Source organism: Aquila chrysaetos, chromosome 6, assembly GCF_900496995.4.
Source record: "Aquila chrysaetos chrysaetos chromosome 6, bAquChr1.4, whole genome shotgun sequence".
Taxonomy (NCBI): domain Eukaryota; kingdom Metazoa; phylum Chordata; class Aves; order Accipitriformes; family Accipitridae; genus Aquila; species Aquila chrysaetos.
The window spans coordinates 30,835,743-30,851,372 of NC_044009.1; the positions used below are offsets into that span (position 1 = coordinate 30,835,743).

Here is a 15,630-nt window from a genome sequence, read left to right on the forward strand (position 1 = left end):
CACTTTTATTAGATGACTCAGTACTACATAAGGATTGAATGAGTTCATTTTTGCAGGTGGATGAGACACAGTAACAGGCCAATACCTACGAACTTAAAATGGTGTTGTCTGTGTAAGTGCAGTATAGAATGCTAGCATAGTAAATTACTGTAACAGTTGAGTTCATTTATTCACTTCACCTGTTACACTTCTAATGTGTTAATAGAGCATCTCTCACAAAGACTAAACGTGCATTCACCTGCTGTAAGATGCTGACCGATTTCACCAAAAAAGCAGGCTTGTTAAGCAGAACATGAGATCAGAAGAAGACAGCACAGTTTAGTGTTCTCCACAAGCTACTGCAAATCCCTCTTCCTACTTCATGTTCAATATATAAATTTGTAATAGGATGCATAACATAATCATGTCGTGTCAGCTGAGCACTAATGTCATGTAAAACATGCTCTTGTTTTTCTCTCAGAAAGCTGCTATCAGTACTATTTGGATTTTATGCTGAAGCTGTGCAGAACAATTTTGGGGAAGATGGATAATTGTGTGGAACTTGAAAACCAGGGAAGAAGCTGTCTGATCCATTGCACATAGTGGGACTGGAGAAGTGTTCACACAATAGTTTAGTATTCCTTCTGTCATACCTGAACTCTACACTAAAGCCTTTAAAAGCAGGTGTTTTCTCAAATGAAATAGTACATCAATGCTAGGTGGGTCCCAGTCATCCACAAACATACGTTAAGTGAAAATATAGAACACTGGGATGTAGTCCTTGAGTACCAACTACTACAGCAGAAAAGTTTTTCAAATAATATACTATGCCAGCTTTCTATACTGCATTCACCAGATAATTAAATGTTATTACAAATCAAATAACAGGAACTGAGGTGCTTTTTGTCAGAGAAGATACAAAATAACTCATGACCAGAATTATTTGTACCAATGCAACACTGAACTACAACATTTGCATATTTGCTAAAGTTTAATGTGTTTAAACATTTTAAAAAGCTGAAGTAGATAAAAATTTATATAGTCTTTACAAAAACAGGAAATTATATGCTCTCTGAAACTGTCTATATTGCAGCATGAACAGTGGTAAATTTGGACTTGTAGTGGGCTCTGCAGCTTTTACAAGAAATTATAATAGAAAGGCTCATCATTTTGGACATGTGCAATCAAAATAATCTATAATTATTATTCTACAATAGTAAAAAATACAAGTATTGTTTATATGTGTGAAAATAATGAATGAGCATAATACATTAATATGCCAATTACTAGAAAGAGCTATAAAAGTAAAGTGCTAGTAGAGACTTAAACTGCATTACTTAACACTTCGATTTCAAATTTAAAAGTCATAGAGTTTATATAGTTTGCTTATGGACTAAAGTATGTCTTCATGCCCGTGATGATAATGATATTGACACCACTGTGGAGATACCAAAATTGGCTTTCAGTTAACAGGTAGCATTTTAATCAAATCAGCAAAGCTCAGCTGTTTCTTGGAAGAAGCATTTCCCTCTTCAAGCTCCTTTCTTCTGTGAGGCAGCTAGCAGTCTTCTCTGGTTTCTAACTTCCTAATTTCTAGTCTAGTGCCATAAATCAACAGAACTCTGCAATCAAATAAAGCTAGTAAAATGCTGCCTTCTGGGATAAAAGGAAGACTTGATTTAAGTGATAGATATTTTTCTAAGTGTATATCTATAGCTTTCTAAATAAGACAAATTCTGCATTTGGCTTTCTTACAATTTCCTTAGATTTCAGTAATGATTGCACATAATCCAAAGCCAAGTGTTGTCTGTATACAATATATTTGGTAGAGTTGTTTAAAAAGTCAACAGATTTGTTCTGATTAAAAAAACCAACATAGAATTTTTTAATTTAAACATAACATTTAATGAAGATTTCAGGCAAACTTTCATTTCTTCTTTTGAATTCAAAATTTTAGACTAAACATTTTTATGGTGCAACTCTGCAAAGTGCTGAATGACCTCAAATCCCATAGATCTTAGCAGCTGGTGAGGGGGTTAATCAGCTTGAGAAATCAGGGCTTTAAAAAAGTGAACATTACCAGAAAAATTATGTGTGACCATCTAAATTCTGCTGTCTGGTATACTTCATGACTCTGATTCATAACCTGCAAAATCACTCAGAGCAAAATTTAGTCTCAATCTTGTTAACTTTTCATGACTGTAAGAGATAATAAGCATTAAATTAAGAAGTGATATGGAAAACATTTTCCAATTATGTGATTTTCCTATTATGTGATGTCATTCATGCTCTCATTTTTTAAATGAGGACTGAGTATGAACCAATATAATATGTTTGGGGTTTACTGGAATTTAAATTCCTATGCAGAAAACTTAAGTATCTTTGAGCAAGCCATACTGAAAATAAAACCCCAACCTATTTATATACCAATATAGCTAAATTGGAAGGAATCAGGGGGAGTTGGCAATACAATAGTACTGTTATTCTGTGTATTTTCTTTACATAGTTGATCGTTGGCCTGCTTCATCAAGTTTGAAGTTTTGTTTTCTGGCTGCTTCACTACTGATCCTCAGATCAGATTTATCTGCATTACTACTGTCTGCCATTGTGGATTCTGCTTCTGTGCCTTCAGGAGTCCCTCCAATGGGCTGCAGAACTTTAGCATTCTCTTCTGGCGGGCGCTTCCAATGGGACCTGCTTGCCATCCACAAAATAAGTGCACCAAATATGACAAGCAAAAGACCAAGACAGTTGACAAAGGTTGCCTCTGGTGGGGATGCACTATATGCAGGATTTTTCCTTTGGAAGGGAAAAAAAAAAAGGTCAGTCGTCTTAAAGACAATCCTGGTCTAAAAATAGCAGTCTCCTGCTAGGTGGGAGGTTTTTTAAAAACAAAGCAAAGCAAAACAAAACAAAACAGTGTCCCAATACTAGATGGCTATTATTCTGTGCAAATGGAAGTACAGTTTGCAATGAATAACCTTAATAAACAAGTGAAAAAAATACTTACAGTGAAAATATAAGCTTTTCTGTGATTCCCATGAGAGCTGTCGCAATCACTGTTGCAAAGACGGTAAGGCCCGAATAAACATGTATTGGCATGAGAGCTGCTCGGAGAGGAACTGGAGCAAAAGGGAGCAGAAAGACAGCGAAACCCAAGAAAAGCTAAACACAAAACAGATTCATAGATAAAGCTATATGGGAAACAAGCTCTACTTCTCAAGCAGAATAAAAATAATCATAAACATTCAATTTTGAGATGTCTTCAGGTACAAATTTGAAAAGATTTGGCATTTTTATTTCTGAATGTGTTCCCTTCAAAACCAAAGCAGTAATTCTGGATTAGCACCTAGGAAGCAGACATGAAATATTTTATAAATAATCCCACCTAATATCAGTGTCCAGACTTATTGGTAATGCTAAAACTGCAACCCAACTAAGTACTGGAAACATACGTTTTCAGTGTCATTAATTCAGTAATATCTTAAAGGTGTGAGCAGCTACATTTTTACAGTCTCTTCAAGTCCTGTTTTCTGCTTCTGTTACAGATTTACACCTAAATGAAGATCAGAAGGCAGTCTAACCTTCTGACTTGAGTGGACTAAATAATTTTACCTTGTGAAAATTTCGGTTTAATTTAAGTACATGTCTTTAGAAGGGCAATGGTCTCTCTCTATATCAATCAGCTGGCATTTACAGAGTGAAGATGTGGGTGGGTGGCGTGAAGTTTTTCAGGGGACAGGAGTCCTCCCATTAGCACTAAATTTGTGATGGAACATAACCCATCATGTCACATGGTTGCACTCACAGGCTTGCCCAGTCATACTGAGGTTGCATCCCTTCTTTAGTTTGTTCTACCTTTACTTACCCCTTCTGCAAAATTAGAAATAGTGCATGAATTTGAATTTCATCTTGCTTTAACCTCCAGTCTTAGTCCTTGTTTTGTCTTTCCATGCTGGATTAAAAAGCCTGGTATTTTCTCCCTGGGAAGCCTTTTTAATACACTGTAATCAAGTCATCTCTTAATCTTCTTTAGATCTGCTAAACAGTTGGAGTTTTTAAGTCTTTCACTGGAAGATAGTTTTTCCAGCTCTCAAATTACTTTTCCAGATTTTCTTTTCTTTTTTTTTCTTTTTTTTTTACATTTAAAATAATGTATTCTGTAGTATTTCATATTAGTTTTGCTAATGCCATATACGGAGGTTAAGATAATCTCTTCTTAGAGAATTTACTTTTCCTGTTGTCACAGTATCATGAGAACTCATTTTGAGCTTCATGTCATCTTTGAGCACTTCTTTCCGGAGACACTGCTTTCCAAGAGACGGTCTCCATTTTACATTTCTGCCCTATTCTTAAATTTATGTCCTTGTGCTATACTGTATTAACATATGTTTGGCTTAAATACAATATATTTACACTATTGTTCCTGTAGGTATAGTATTATGTGAGCATCCCCCCTCAATAATTTTTCAGTTCTGTGATTGACATGCCATTTCTGGCAAATGCCAAATGTCTCCTCTGTTAACAGAGATACTACTTTATGACTATTTTTTAACAGTAGTGCTCAATCACTTAACAAACATCAGTCTCTGACTAGAGACTTACATCCCAGTTTGGAGGAAGTAACACCACAGTTCTATTGATGAGACAGGCAAGGCATTAAGTGCCATTGATCATGTTTATAGTAGCAAAATGAAAAGTAGAATTAAGATCTTATTCACAATTCTTTATCTTAACCATTTGAAAAAATGCTGATACTCAGTATAGTGGTAGCACAGATTTCCCTGAAATAACTGCATTATTAGGACAAGGAAAATCTTAACATTGTTCCTTCTTATTCATTAGCTGTTGTTCAACTATAAAGAATATACTCAATAATGCTGCAATATTCTTTCTTTTTTCTAAGTGTTAAAAACACCATTTCAACACTATTTCCTGTACCTCCTAGCCTGAGCAGTGAAGGATAAAAGTTCAGAAGCCAATTTTTCTTTTTAGTGTTTTGGCAAAAAAATTAAGAATCACAATTTGAAGGAACAAAATTGATTTCCATAGTGTAATACAGTATAAGGAATTCAGAATGTGTGTGCAGAAACATCACATCCAGTAGTTAAGAGTGTATTAGTGAGGGCCTATTGCGCCTGAATTGCTCAACACATTCTTCAAATTTTACAACTTGTTTGTAAATACAGTTAGATTCTGACCTGGAGAGAATAAAATATAACAGCAGTCAGCCCAATCCAGCTGTGCAGACTGTACATGTTAGGAATGTTCCTGGCATTGTGGTATTCAAACACAGCTACCATAGAAACAATTGCAAGAATCATAGCTATGGTATTTAATCCAGCATGTATGAACTTCATTAGGAGTTTGCTGCACTTCCAGGTCCAGGGCAACCTGTACACAATAATAGCTGAAGAAAGAACAGAAACAAGATTTTATGCCTTATAGGATAACTTCTCTCAGATTTTAATAATCATGCATCATTCACATAGTTCCATTGTAAATTACCGGAAAATCCAACCTTTAATACTCTGAAAAAGTCTGTTAAAAGCCTTTTTCTCCTACACATAGCAGACCATATTCCAAATACACAACTGAGGCTTAAATACCGCTTTTAGGGAGATTTCTTCCTAATTTTAAAAAAACCTAAGTGTGTTTCAAAAAAAGAACAGTAAACAACTTGGTGTCATCTTTTCCTCATTCCTTAAATTCATCTAACAGGGATTCTGCATAGGATTTTGATTTTTCTGCTACTAGTCAGATTGGAGCCATAGGACCCAATTCTTATATCCAGAAGACCACCTATTGAGAAAGTGTGTAAGATATTTTTTGAATATTTATTCTCTTTGCCAACTTTGGATAATGCTATTCTCTAATTGCTTAGATATTTATATGATTATGATCTATTGCATTGATATTAACAGGATTATTTTAAATGGGAAAGTGCTACTCAGCATAAGGGAATCATAATCTGACTCTTAAGAGACAAACGGATTTGGCAACTACAACTCTTCCATCACTGTTAGATGAATGTAAGGGGGGTTTGCCTGTATTTGCATTAATAACTTTGCCTGTATTTGCATTAATAACTCTAGCAGACAGTGTTTTGTCCAATCTGAACAAAACAACAATTTCCAGTGATCTAACTCCAGATATTCCATAAGAATAATTTAGCCTAAGGCTGCTTCTTGGCTCTTTCCTCGAGGTCCCCACCACTCCTTCCCTGCCACAACTGTTCTCTGCCTGTCGTATGACCCAGGTGCTTTCCACAGGTGACGTACACAGACCAGATTACTATCCCTACTACCTGCAACCCCAGGTAGTAATTCTGGATGTATGACAGCACATACATATATTCAGATAACAGGGGACACATATTTATGAGGACACCTGATCACTTGACCAATAAAGGCTAATGCCCATATCCATAATGTCTTGCCTGAGCAAAAAGACTGAGCTCCATTCATCTGATTCATCACATCCTCATTTAAGTTTCTGCTTAGGAAATTACATTCAAATCTTGATATATATAATTAGCTATACTAAACCAAAAGAATAAGAATATATGCAGGTGTTTAAAAAAGTTCGTGTTCCAAACATTAAGAAATAGATGTGCAGCAGAAAAAAAAGTATTACCTGATAAATACAAAGATTAAGAATTTACTTAAGTGATTCTCATGTACCTTACACATTACTTCTCCATAACCCTAGCTTTTTATGCAAAAAGCATAGGTTATGGAAAATAAATGGGATATTCATTCTGTATGTTGTGATGAATAATAAAAAATGATAAATTAATTTCAAAGTTCTGTTTACACTTTTTTTTAACTTGGATGCATGCCAGGAAATACAGCATTGTGTTAAATAATTCACAAAGAAAACACTGTTTGCAAGTGAAGTTTCCAGACTACTATCAGGTTTTAAATCAAAGCTTTTACATATTGTGTGAAAATATAATACTGGAATGAAAGTGTCCCTTAGAATATTTAAATATATATAGCACTTAGGTAGTTCTCAGCTTTCTACGTTTAAAAAGTAACAATAGTAAACCCTACAAAATCAGGAAGATAAAAGCCTTGTTTTTAAGACAGTTTGACAGTAATCAATCTATATGATGCAGGCAGTTATTTCAATATTAACAAGATATAAGACTATCATATAACTTTTGGGGAACTGTTGGTGATGATCATAAGCTTAGTGTGCTAAATCATACTATTATTAATTAACTTAGTACTAATGATTATGATTTCTAATCTTGTAAAGCAGGTATGCTAGAAGGCCCCAAACAAGCCTCAACTTCCCATGACGATATTCCCAGTAAATCCTCCTTCTTACCATGTGGCACATAGTATTGTTAATAATTTATACCAAGTGCAGTGAAGTAAAGTACTGGACTCTATATGTCTTGAAGTCAACTTGATGTGCATCAGTCCTGGTCTCAGTTTTCAGTCTTTGATCTCAGAGGGTCAAGTCCTGACTAAAATTTTTGTATAACATTTTTCTTTGGTGCATAAGATGCTGTCATCTAGTTGATTTAACTTCCAAAATCACTATCAAACTCCCTAGTCACTTGTCCACATAGTCTCAGATCTTTATCTGGGACATGAATTTTCTGGGCTGTTTCCCATAAACAGTATGATAGAAAAGCAAGGAATACAGACTAATGGCTTGGACACTTGTTAACAATACTGTGCATTAGCATGTTACATGCCACAGCCCAGGACATATGCATATACAACTTCGTTTAATCTTCTTTCCGTGAGGGCTACGTGTGAAGTTACACATTGCAACTTGAGCAGATCTGACTGTTTATCACTGTGAAAAGACACAGTCCCATTTCCTTATCACCACTTTCGTTCCACTTCTGTGTGCTTCCCCACCTTTGTCATAGCTGGTGCTTTTCTGCCCAGCAGAAGGAAGCAAGACAATCTGGGGAACAAAGGGAAGAGGAGGAGGAAAAGTCTGCTTTCAGTGGTGCAAGCTCTTAAAAACTGACTCAGACCTGACATGTAATTTCATCTCAAAATTAAAATAGCCTGGGTTAAAAGCACATATGGAGTTACAGCATTTTTAGCAGTGACATGCTAAAGCAGTCCTGTGAAGAACTTTCTCTAGGTACAGCATCTCTACTACTGTTAAAAGACTGGAGAGTCTAGGTATCCTTAGACACAGCTGCTTCTCTCAGATCTCACTCCTGTTTTGAGCTCCAATTTTAAAGCATGTCACATAGGGCAGAGTGATCTTGCAATATCTTGTACGTGGCATGGAACACCTGTTCTTTGCCAAATGTACAAAGCAAAATTGTAGAATTAGCTCTCTAGTATTTCTGACTGGCACATGTTTCACGTGCTGTAGGGAGGTGTCAAGGATTGCTTCCACCTTAGAAGGCACACAGTGTGGTTCTGAGTGCGCTGGGGGTGCACTGCACAGCACCTCATAGCTGCCAGAAAGGAATGTTCCTCTTCACTACTTTTATTTCCGATCCTGCTACTTCTTGGCTGATCCTGTTGCTTACCTTCGGCAAGTTATGAATGCCCACTAGATTCTTTGGGAACCACTTTAACACCAGAATGGACAGGTGCCCATTTATGATTTCAAAGAGACTCAAACTAAGCTCATCAAGAGAGCTGCCTCTTCACAAGTTGCCTGTGATGAGACCCTCACAGCTTAGCAGTCATTTGCCCTTCTGATTCTTGAGAATTCTGCAGCCCATTGAATGTTAGAAACTCCAGCAATTAGCTATTTTCCCTTTGAACAGATGTTTTGTTATGTTTGAAGCAGAGGCAATCATGTTTGTCAGATAACTCAGAGCAAGCATTATCTTCAGATGTGATTTCAAGATGAAAGACTATGCTTACTTTAAAATAGATTTGCACTCCTTCTCCTTGCTCTTGCACATTGTCCACCATCTCCCTTCTCCCATCTATGGCACTTCTGAGACCCTTTGTGCAGGCAATTCAACTTTCTATTCCGGCAAAAACTGTACTTGGCGGGGTGGGGTGGGGGGTTAGTTTTCTGCTAGTTGAGTTAATTCAGTTTATGGGTCTGACAAGGGCCAGAGCTGGCACAAACCAACCAGGAGGAAGATGAAGTCTGAGTCAAGGAGAAAGCTGAAAGGGAGAAGTGGAAGAAAAAAGTAGGAATATTTCAGCCACAGTGAGCTATTAGGTTCTCACCCACCTAGGTAATTTCATCCATACAGATGAAATTTAACTGACTCTGTAACACCACATGGTAATGTGGCAGACCAGGATTTTTCCTTCTCTTTTCTCTGTAAGAACTCTTAAGTAACATTCCTGTTGTATTCCTTTATTAATATACTGCTGGCGTGAGGCTACATCTTCATGTTTTAAGCCTGTTTAAAATACAAGTTACATGATACTTATAAATCATATAGGATGAGGAGTATTAATTGTGCAAGCATCTTCCAAGATTTATAGTGTCAACCTACAACTTTATGGTATAGAGTTTCCATGTGACTCATAAGCAGTAGAAGACTGATCTGAGGATGGGTCTACCCAAGACTACCCCACCCTCCTTGTTCTGACTCACTTTTTATTCTATTTTCCACAACCCTAAAAACCACCATGCTGCTCCTCAGTCTGCAACAGAGATTGTCACATCTCTGTAGAAAAAAAATTCTTTTATTAGTTGAGTAATGGGAAGTGCTCAAAAATAATTTATTCCACATTATGTCTTAATGGGTTTCTTAATTAGTCCTTTGGGAGAGAACCACATTATCATTTGCAGGCCAAACACGAACAAGCATGAAAATACTCCTTTGCAGCATGCCCTGTGTCTACAATTGTTGTTCAACATTCCCACATGTAAAATAAGACAGAATTCCTTATTTACTTATTTAACCCATTCTATCACACTACTATTCCTTCAAGCCTTTCTTAAAATGCACTTTTCCTCCTGTTTTTTTCCTATCTTACTCTTTTCAAAAATGTTGCTGTACTAATATGCACACAGACATTTATTGCCTGTGTTTTTCCCACTTTAAGTCTGGAAAATCATCTGGACAATTGCTGTGCACTGACAGTGTTTTGTCAGGTATCATTTACCTCTAGGTGCTGGTCCACAAATATTAAGTATTAATATTAACATGCCTACAGCTTTTTCATTTGATTGACGAGATATATACAACACTTTTATCACAGCACATTGACTTCCCAATATGCACATTATTACAGTCATCCATTCTACCTCCTACAGACCAACAATACAACATTTCTATCCTTTGTATAAACTTTAATGAACTCAAGAAACAGTTGATTTGGTTATAATTTCAAATCCTCCACACAACTTTAATCAAGATATTTATTAGCTATTCCTTTCTACTTTTAATTACTTAAAGAATTCTTTTTTCTTGTATGTGTGCAAAGAGGCATCCTATTCCCCAGTCTCATCAAAATTACTTTGAATTCAGTGGCAGACTTCTGTCAGCCAAATTTGAATCAGATTCACAGTAGTATCTTATCTGTTGATATTTCATCTGATTTACTACAATACTGCTTCAGTCTCCAACTTTGCTCTTCTTGTTATATAATAGGATTTCCTCCCTAAATAATGCCCTATTATCAATTAATTCCTTATATATGTTCCCTTTTTTTTTTTTTTTTTTGAGCTATGGTAAACTTCCATTTACTTTACATATATCCTTACCTAACACAAGGCTTGAGGCAAGCAACATCCTTACTCTGTGACACAGGGCAAAACTGAGTTTCAGAGGAAAAAAAAAGAAAATGCGTAGGAAAAAGCTGCAGAAAACCTCCCCCTATATTCTTCAAAAAGTCTATGCTTATATAAAAAACAGTAGTTTGATCACAGTAAGTAGTATAAATCTTAGTGAAGTCACCAGGTGTTTCTCATTGCTTATTTATAGCCTGAAATTACACTTCCTATTGAGCAATATTATGTAAAACAACTTCCAAATATTGTTTATTGCTCAATAGTAATTTGTAACTTGAAGCCACAAGGCTCCCACTCCCATTGAAAAAATGAAATTTGCAGTGTATGTTCAAATCACAACATTCCCTTCATAGCCAGAACTAGACAGCCACCCACTCCTCCTGTATCTTCCAACCTCTGACTGGCTGGGCTCCTGCCGAAGAGCGAGCGAGCGAGCAAGTGAGCACACATGTGATGCAAACAACATGTTCCACTGGAATGAATGTCCGGATGTGCTGGACAAGTTTTCTGGCTGGATGAATGCAATGTATCATTCAGCGGTGAAGCGAATGTAAATAAGGTTATTAAAAATGAAATTCTAAGTTTGTCTAGACAAAATTCGAGTTTATTTTCTATTACAAAGAAAAAATACTCCTGCTTACATTTATACTGTAAGTCTTCAGAGGTTCTTCATTACTTAAGAACAGTAAAATGTTCCCCATCCTCTCCCCACAAAAGTCAGTGGTGAAACTGTGGGATAATTTCCACTGTTCTCTGCAGTATTTATTTGCTGTTCTTGGAGACGTTACTAATGTTTCACTTAGTTCTCTTCACGTTGAAACTAGCAAGAATTTTGTCACTGACTTTATAAAAAATTGCTGTTAGAAGCTTTTATCTGTGTCAGATTTCCCTATTAGTTTTAATGCCATTAGCATAAATGGACACTCCCAAATTTCAGGACTTTTAAGGTACAGTCCAGTGCCCTTATTTTTGCAATATTTAGCCCTAGTTTAAATATATTCACAGGCTAGATAAGCACCTCTGTGGTGCTCTCTCATTATCCGCTTTTTAAACTTTACTGAGAGCATTGTATTTTTCTTTCCTAAATCGATACCATTTATGAACTAAAGTGTGTCTAATTTAGTTGTTTTCTTGGAATTAGCCAATTACACTAACAGCAAAAACACAGTTCAAACTCCAGTATTGCCGCTGGCCTCAAGGAGCAACCCTTGCACTTAAGACCTAACATACTAATTGTGTGGGATGGAAAAAAGATACTGTTCATGTTGTAAGTGTAATGGGAAACATTTAAAAGTCAGTCCGAGGCTGAACTTGATGCAATCAAAAGTTCACACACTCTATAAAAAACAAAAAACCACCACTGCATCATAATCATTGTATGCTATTTAGGCAGCAGGATTAAGAATGAATTCAAAAGATACATTTTACAAAATAATTTACGCTAAGTCTGGGCTGACGAACTGGATTTTAACGTTGCTTATGGTGCTACATTTTCTCTGGCACAAACGCCGTTCCTGGATCAGCTTCAGTGGTACTGAACTTTCCTTTCTCCTCTTGGGACGTGGGAGAGAGCCAGAAGAGAGGGAGCCAAAAGACAGGAACTTTCCTAGGGCAGCAGCATTTCTGGCACTGGGATTCTCAACTCGCATAAATGCAGGCTGACTAGGAAAGCACACCTCGCAAGCATTACTCAAAGTGCGAGGCGATCGCAGGCCAGGGTAAACAAGTGCTTGCAGAAAAAAACATACATAGCAGTTGCGGCTTATTACAAGGGACCCTTTGTCCCTTCTCGGGGAGCGCTGGCTTTCCTAACCCGCTCCGGCCGCGGACCGCTGCCACCCGCGGGCCGCCCCGCTCCCCGCGGCCCCGGCCCCACGCAGCCCCGGCTCCCCCGCGGCTCCACGCCGCTCCGCCCCGCCCCGGCTCCCTCCGTGCCAGCTCGGGGCCCGGGCCCCTGACGCACCGATGCCCTGGATGAAGACGAAGCCCGTGATGACGAGGACGGGGTGCCAGTTGAACTCCCGCGGGCCGCCGTCCCAGCTCAGCCCTTCGCGGTAGTGGAAGACCCAGACGAGAGGGAGAAGATGACCGACACGAAGCCGACCAGCAGCGCCGAGACCAGCAGCGCCAAGAATCGCCCGTAGTCCTCCATCTTCCGGCACGGCAGGAACGAGAGAGAAGAGAAGGAGGCGGAGGGGGGGGGGCGGGGCCGGGGAAGGAGGAGCGGCGGCGGGCGGTGACGCTGCCCGATGCCCCGCCCGCCGCCGCCGCCGAACCGCGAGGGGGGACGCCGGCCGAGGGAGCGGGAGCAGGGCGGCACTGCGCGCCCCCCCCGCCCTGCCCGGCGCCGGCCCGCGCCCCTCGGGGGTCGCAGACCCTGCTTTTTTCACGAGAAGGGTGGTGCTTTTTTTTTTTTTTTTTTAAAGCAGTTTTCACAAGCTTGCCGAGAGTTTCTTTCCCTCGCGTTCAGAACTGCGCCTCAGAAAAGACGTTTCTGTGTCAGCCTGTGCCCTGCCGGGGCGCCGGGCCCCCAGCTGTCCCCGCTGTCCCCCCGGCACTGGAGTAAGGGAGTTGGTGTTTGCGGGTTTTGTGGTGGAGGTTGGTGGGTGTGGTGAGTGAGGACACCGGTGGGCGACAGGAATTTACAGACCTGCCATAAAGATAAGCCAGCGCAGCCATAAGCACTAACAGATAAAGCAGGAACGCTGCTGTGGTGAAGAGGCAGACAGGACGTACAGCAAATGTAGGGTAGGAGCACACTTAAAGACGCTGGCGGGCGGTACTTGGAGCACGCTTTCTGTCCTGATCATCCCCTTTACTTCCCATTGGATTCACTGACTGCTGTAAATGTAAACCAGATACTAACCAGTTTCATATATGGACTCTGGCCTGAGTATGCAGGAGTATTTGGGCATTGTTCTCTTGAATAGCATCAAATATATCAAATGTCCACTAGCTAAGAAAGGGACAGCACAAACCTTAAGACAATTCCGACAGGTATGGAAAGGCCCATTGCAGGGAGTTTAGAGAGGAAAACAGGAGAAAGCAAAACAGAATTGCAAAGAGACAACAGGCAGTGCTAGCCAAAAATATAACTTGATAGATCAGACCGGTTTTGTCAAATCATGTATTCAACTGCTTTATCCTTTGCTGTAGAACATTCAGCTGGCTCCGAAGCCTGTCAAATGTAGTAGTAGGATATGCCCAAACACATACTCAACACTACTTTTCTGGCATTTGATTAGTTTACTTTTGAAACATATATAGTGTCACAATACATATGAATTAGAAATTCATTAACTGATGGAGAGAAAAAAATACTATTCACTCTGGCTAGTCTTTGAGCTGTCTGATATCTCATGCTAAAATTGAGGCTCAAAAAATGAAACAGTTTTATCGAACTTAAAATAGTTTCAGTAGAATATCTGCCAATTCAAACCCAGTACTTAGTAAAGCGTTGGAAACATCTACATAGAGATGTGAAGACCAAGCCAGATTGGAGTGGGATGCAAATATATTTCTCCATTATTCTCTCTATTCTCCTAAAAATAGATGTTGGGCTCTGACATTTTAAAGAAACACTTGACTTGAGCATCACTTGTGTAATGATGTTTAGCTTTAATTTGCACGGATTTGGTGTGACCTGCTCTCAGGATTTAACTGGTTGCTCATTCCAGTGATAATGGTAACTAGAACATTGATATTGTTAAGTTTCACAAGTCACAGCATCTAAGAGAAGTGAAGATCTAAGCCCTGAATCTTCTGATGAATGCACTCATGCATGAACTTCCAAAGATGCCAGATTATGATTAGCTCATGAGGCAAGCAGGTCATCTCAATATTATGTTCATAAAAATATTACTAAGTTTTCTGGGGATTGCTTAAATGAAATGAATCTTTCTATTCTTTACTTGCAAACCAGCGTATAATAAAACCATAAATCTGCCTCCTTAATGCACAAAAAATGTCATGTGGCTTAAACAGCATAGTATTTATACATGGTGAATTTTGGAGTATTTTTACCTGTTAAAAATATCTTTTTCTTTACTTCTTTGGAATCCTTTACTTATTGTCTTTTAAACAATCAAATAATCTCTGTTATATTTTCAAAAATTTGGTGTTTAGTTAAAGAGTATTGTAAAACCTTCAGATTTATGTTGAAATCCTACAGATTGCAAAGCATCAGTTTCATAGCGCTTGTCAGTTCCATACAGGGAATCGCGAAATTATTACATGTAATTCCAAAAAAAGGTTTCATAAGCCCCAAAATGTGTCCATTCTTTCCAGTTATCTGAGATGGTCTAATAAAATGTCTTTTGTCTCCATAAAGCCTACAAACTAACATAAAATAAATATTTATTTTAATCTACCTTTTATGAACCTAAATCTCCAAATTGCAAAATACTTCCAGTTCCCACTGATTTCAACAAGCTTTGTTTACATCCAGTCACCCCAACAGTCCCACACAGGAACCTTCTACCCAAGTGGATTTTACTTATGCTAGAAACTGTATCTCTCAGAAGACCTTCATGAATTCTTATAGCTCAAACTGGTGTACCCTGTTAAAGCAGGCAATAACAAGAGCAAACACAGAATTTTATTGAACTGAAAAATGAAGCCCAGTTTTGCCAGCTAACCCTGAACAAATTGTTTTTAAAATAGAATTGAAGAAATGTGAAAGCTTACAGAGTGTTGAATAAACCAAAACTGAAAAAAAAGTGCAAAATAAATTGTTAGACAAAGTGAAATGTACTTTATGGAACACCTGTAATGCAGAAGAGATTTCAGAGAGCACAATTAGTAACTCCTGCCTGTACTTCTCCTTGTTTCCCGTTCTTCTGCCCCTCTCTCCCTTCTTCCCCCACCTGATACGTCTGTCAGATCAGTATGGAATCAGAAACAATCTTCAGCACAGCTATGATGTCCGAGGGGATTGCATGTTTACATGGAGGTGGG

At 38.4% G+C, this 15,630-nt stretch overlaps 1 protein-coding gene across 1 annotated transcript; it reads right to left on the minus strand.

Annotated features, from left to right (window-relative positions):
- Positions 1 to 457: 457 nt before the first annotated feature.
- Positions 458 to 12,858, minus strand: LOC115342521 (plasma membrane ascorbate-dependent reductase CYBRD1). Its single transcript, XM_030016852.2, is given in 5 exon segments — positions 458 to 2,778; positions 2,990 to 3,144; positions 5,181 to 5,389; positions 12,638 to 12,749; positions 12,752 to 12,858. Coding segments are annotated over 5 exon segments (852 nt in total). The 5' UTR covers positions 12,827 to 12,858; the 3' UTR covers positions 458 to 2,477.
- Between the last annotated feature and the right edge of the window lie 2,772 nt (positions 12,859 to 15,630).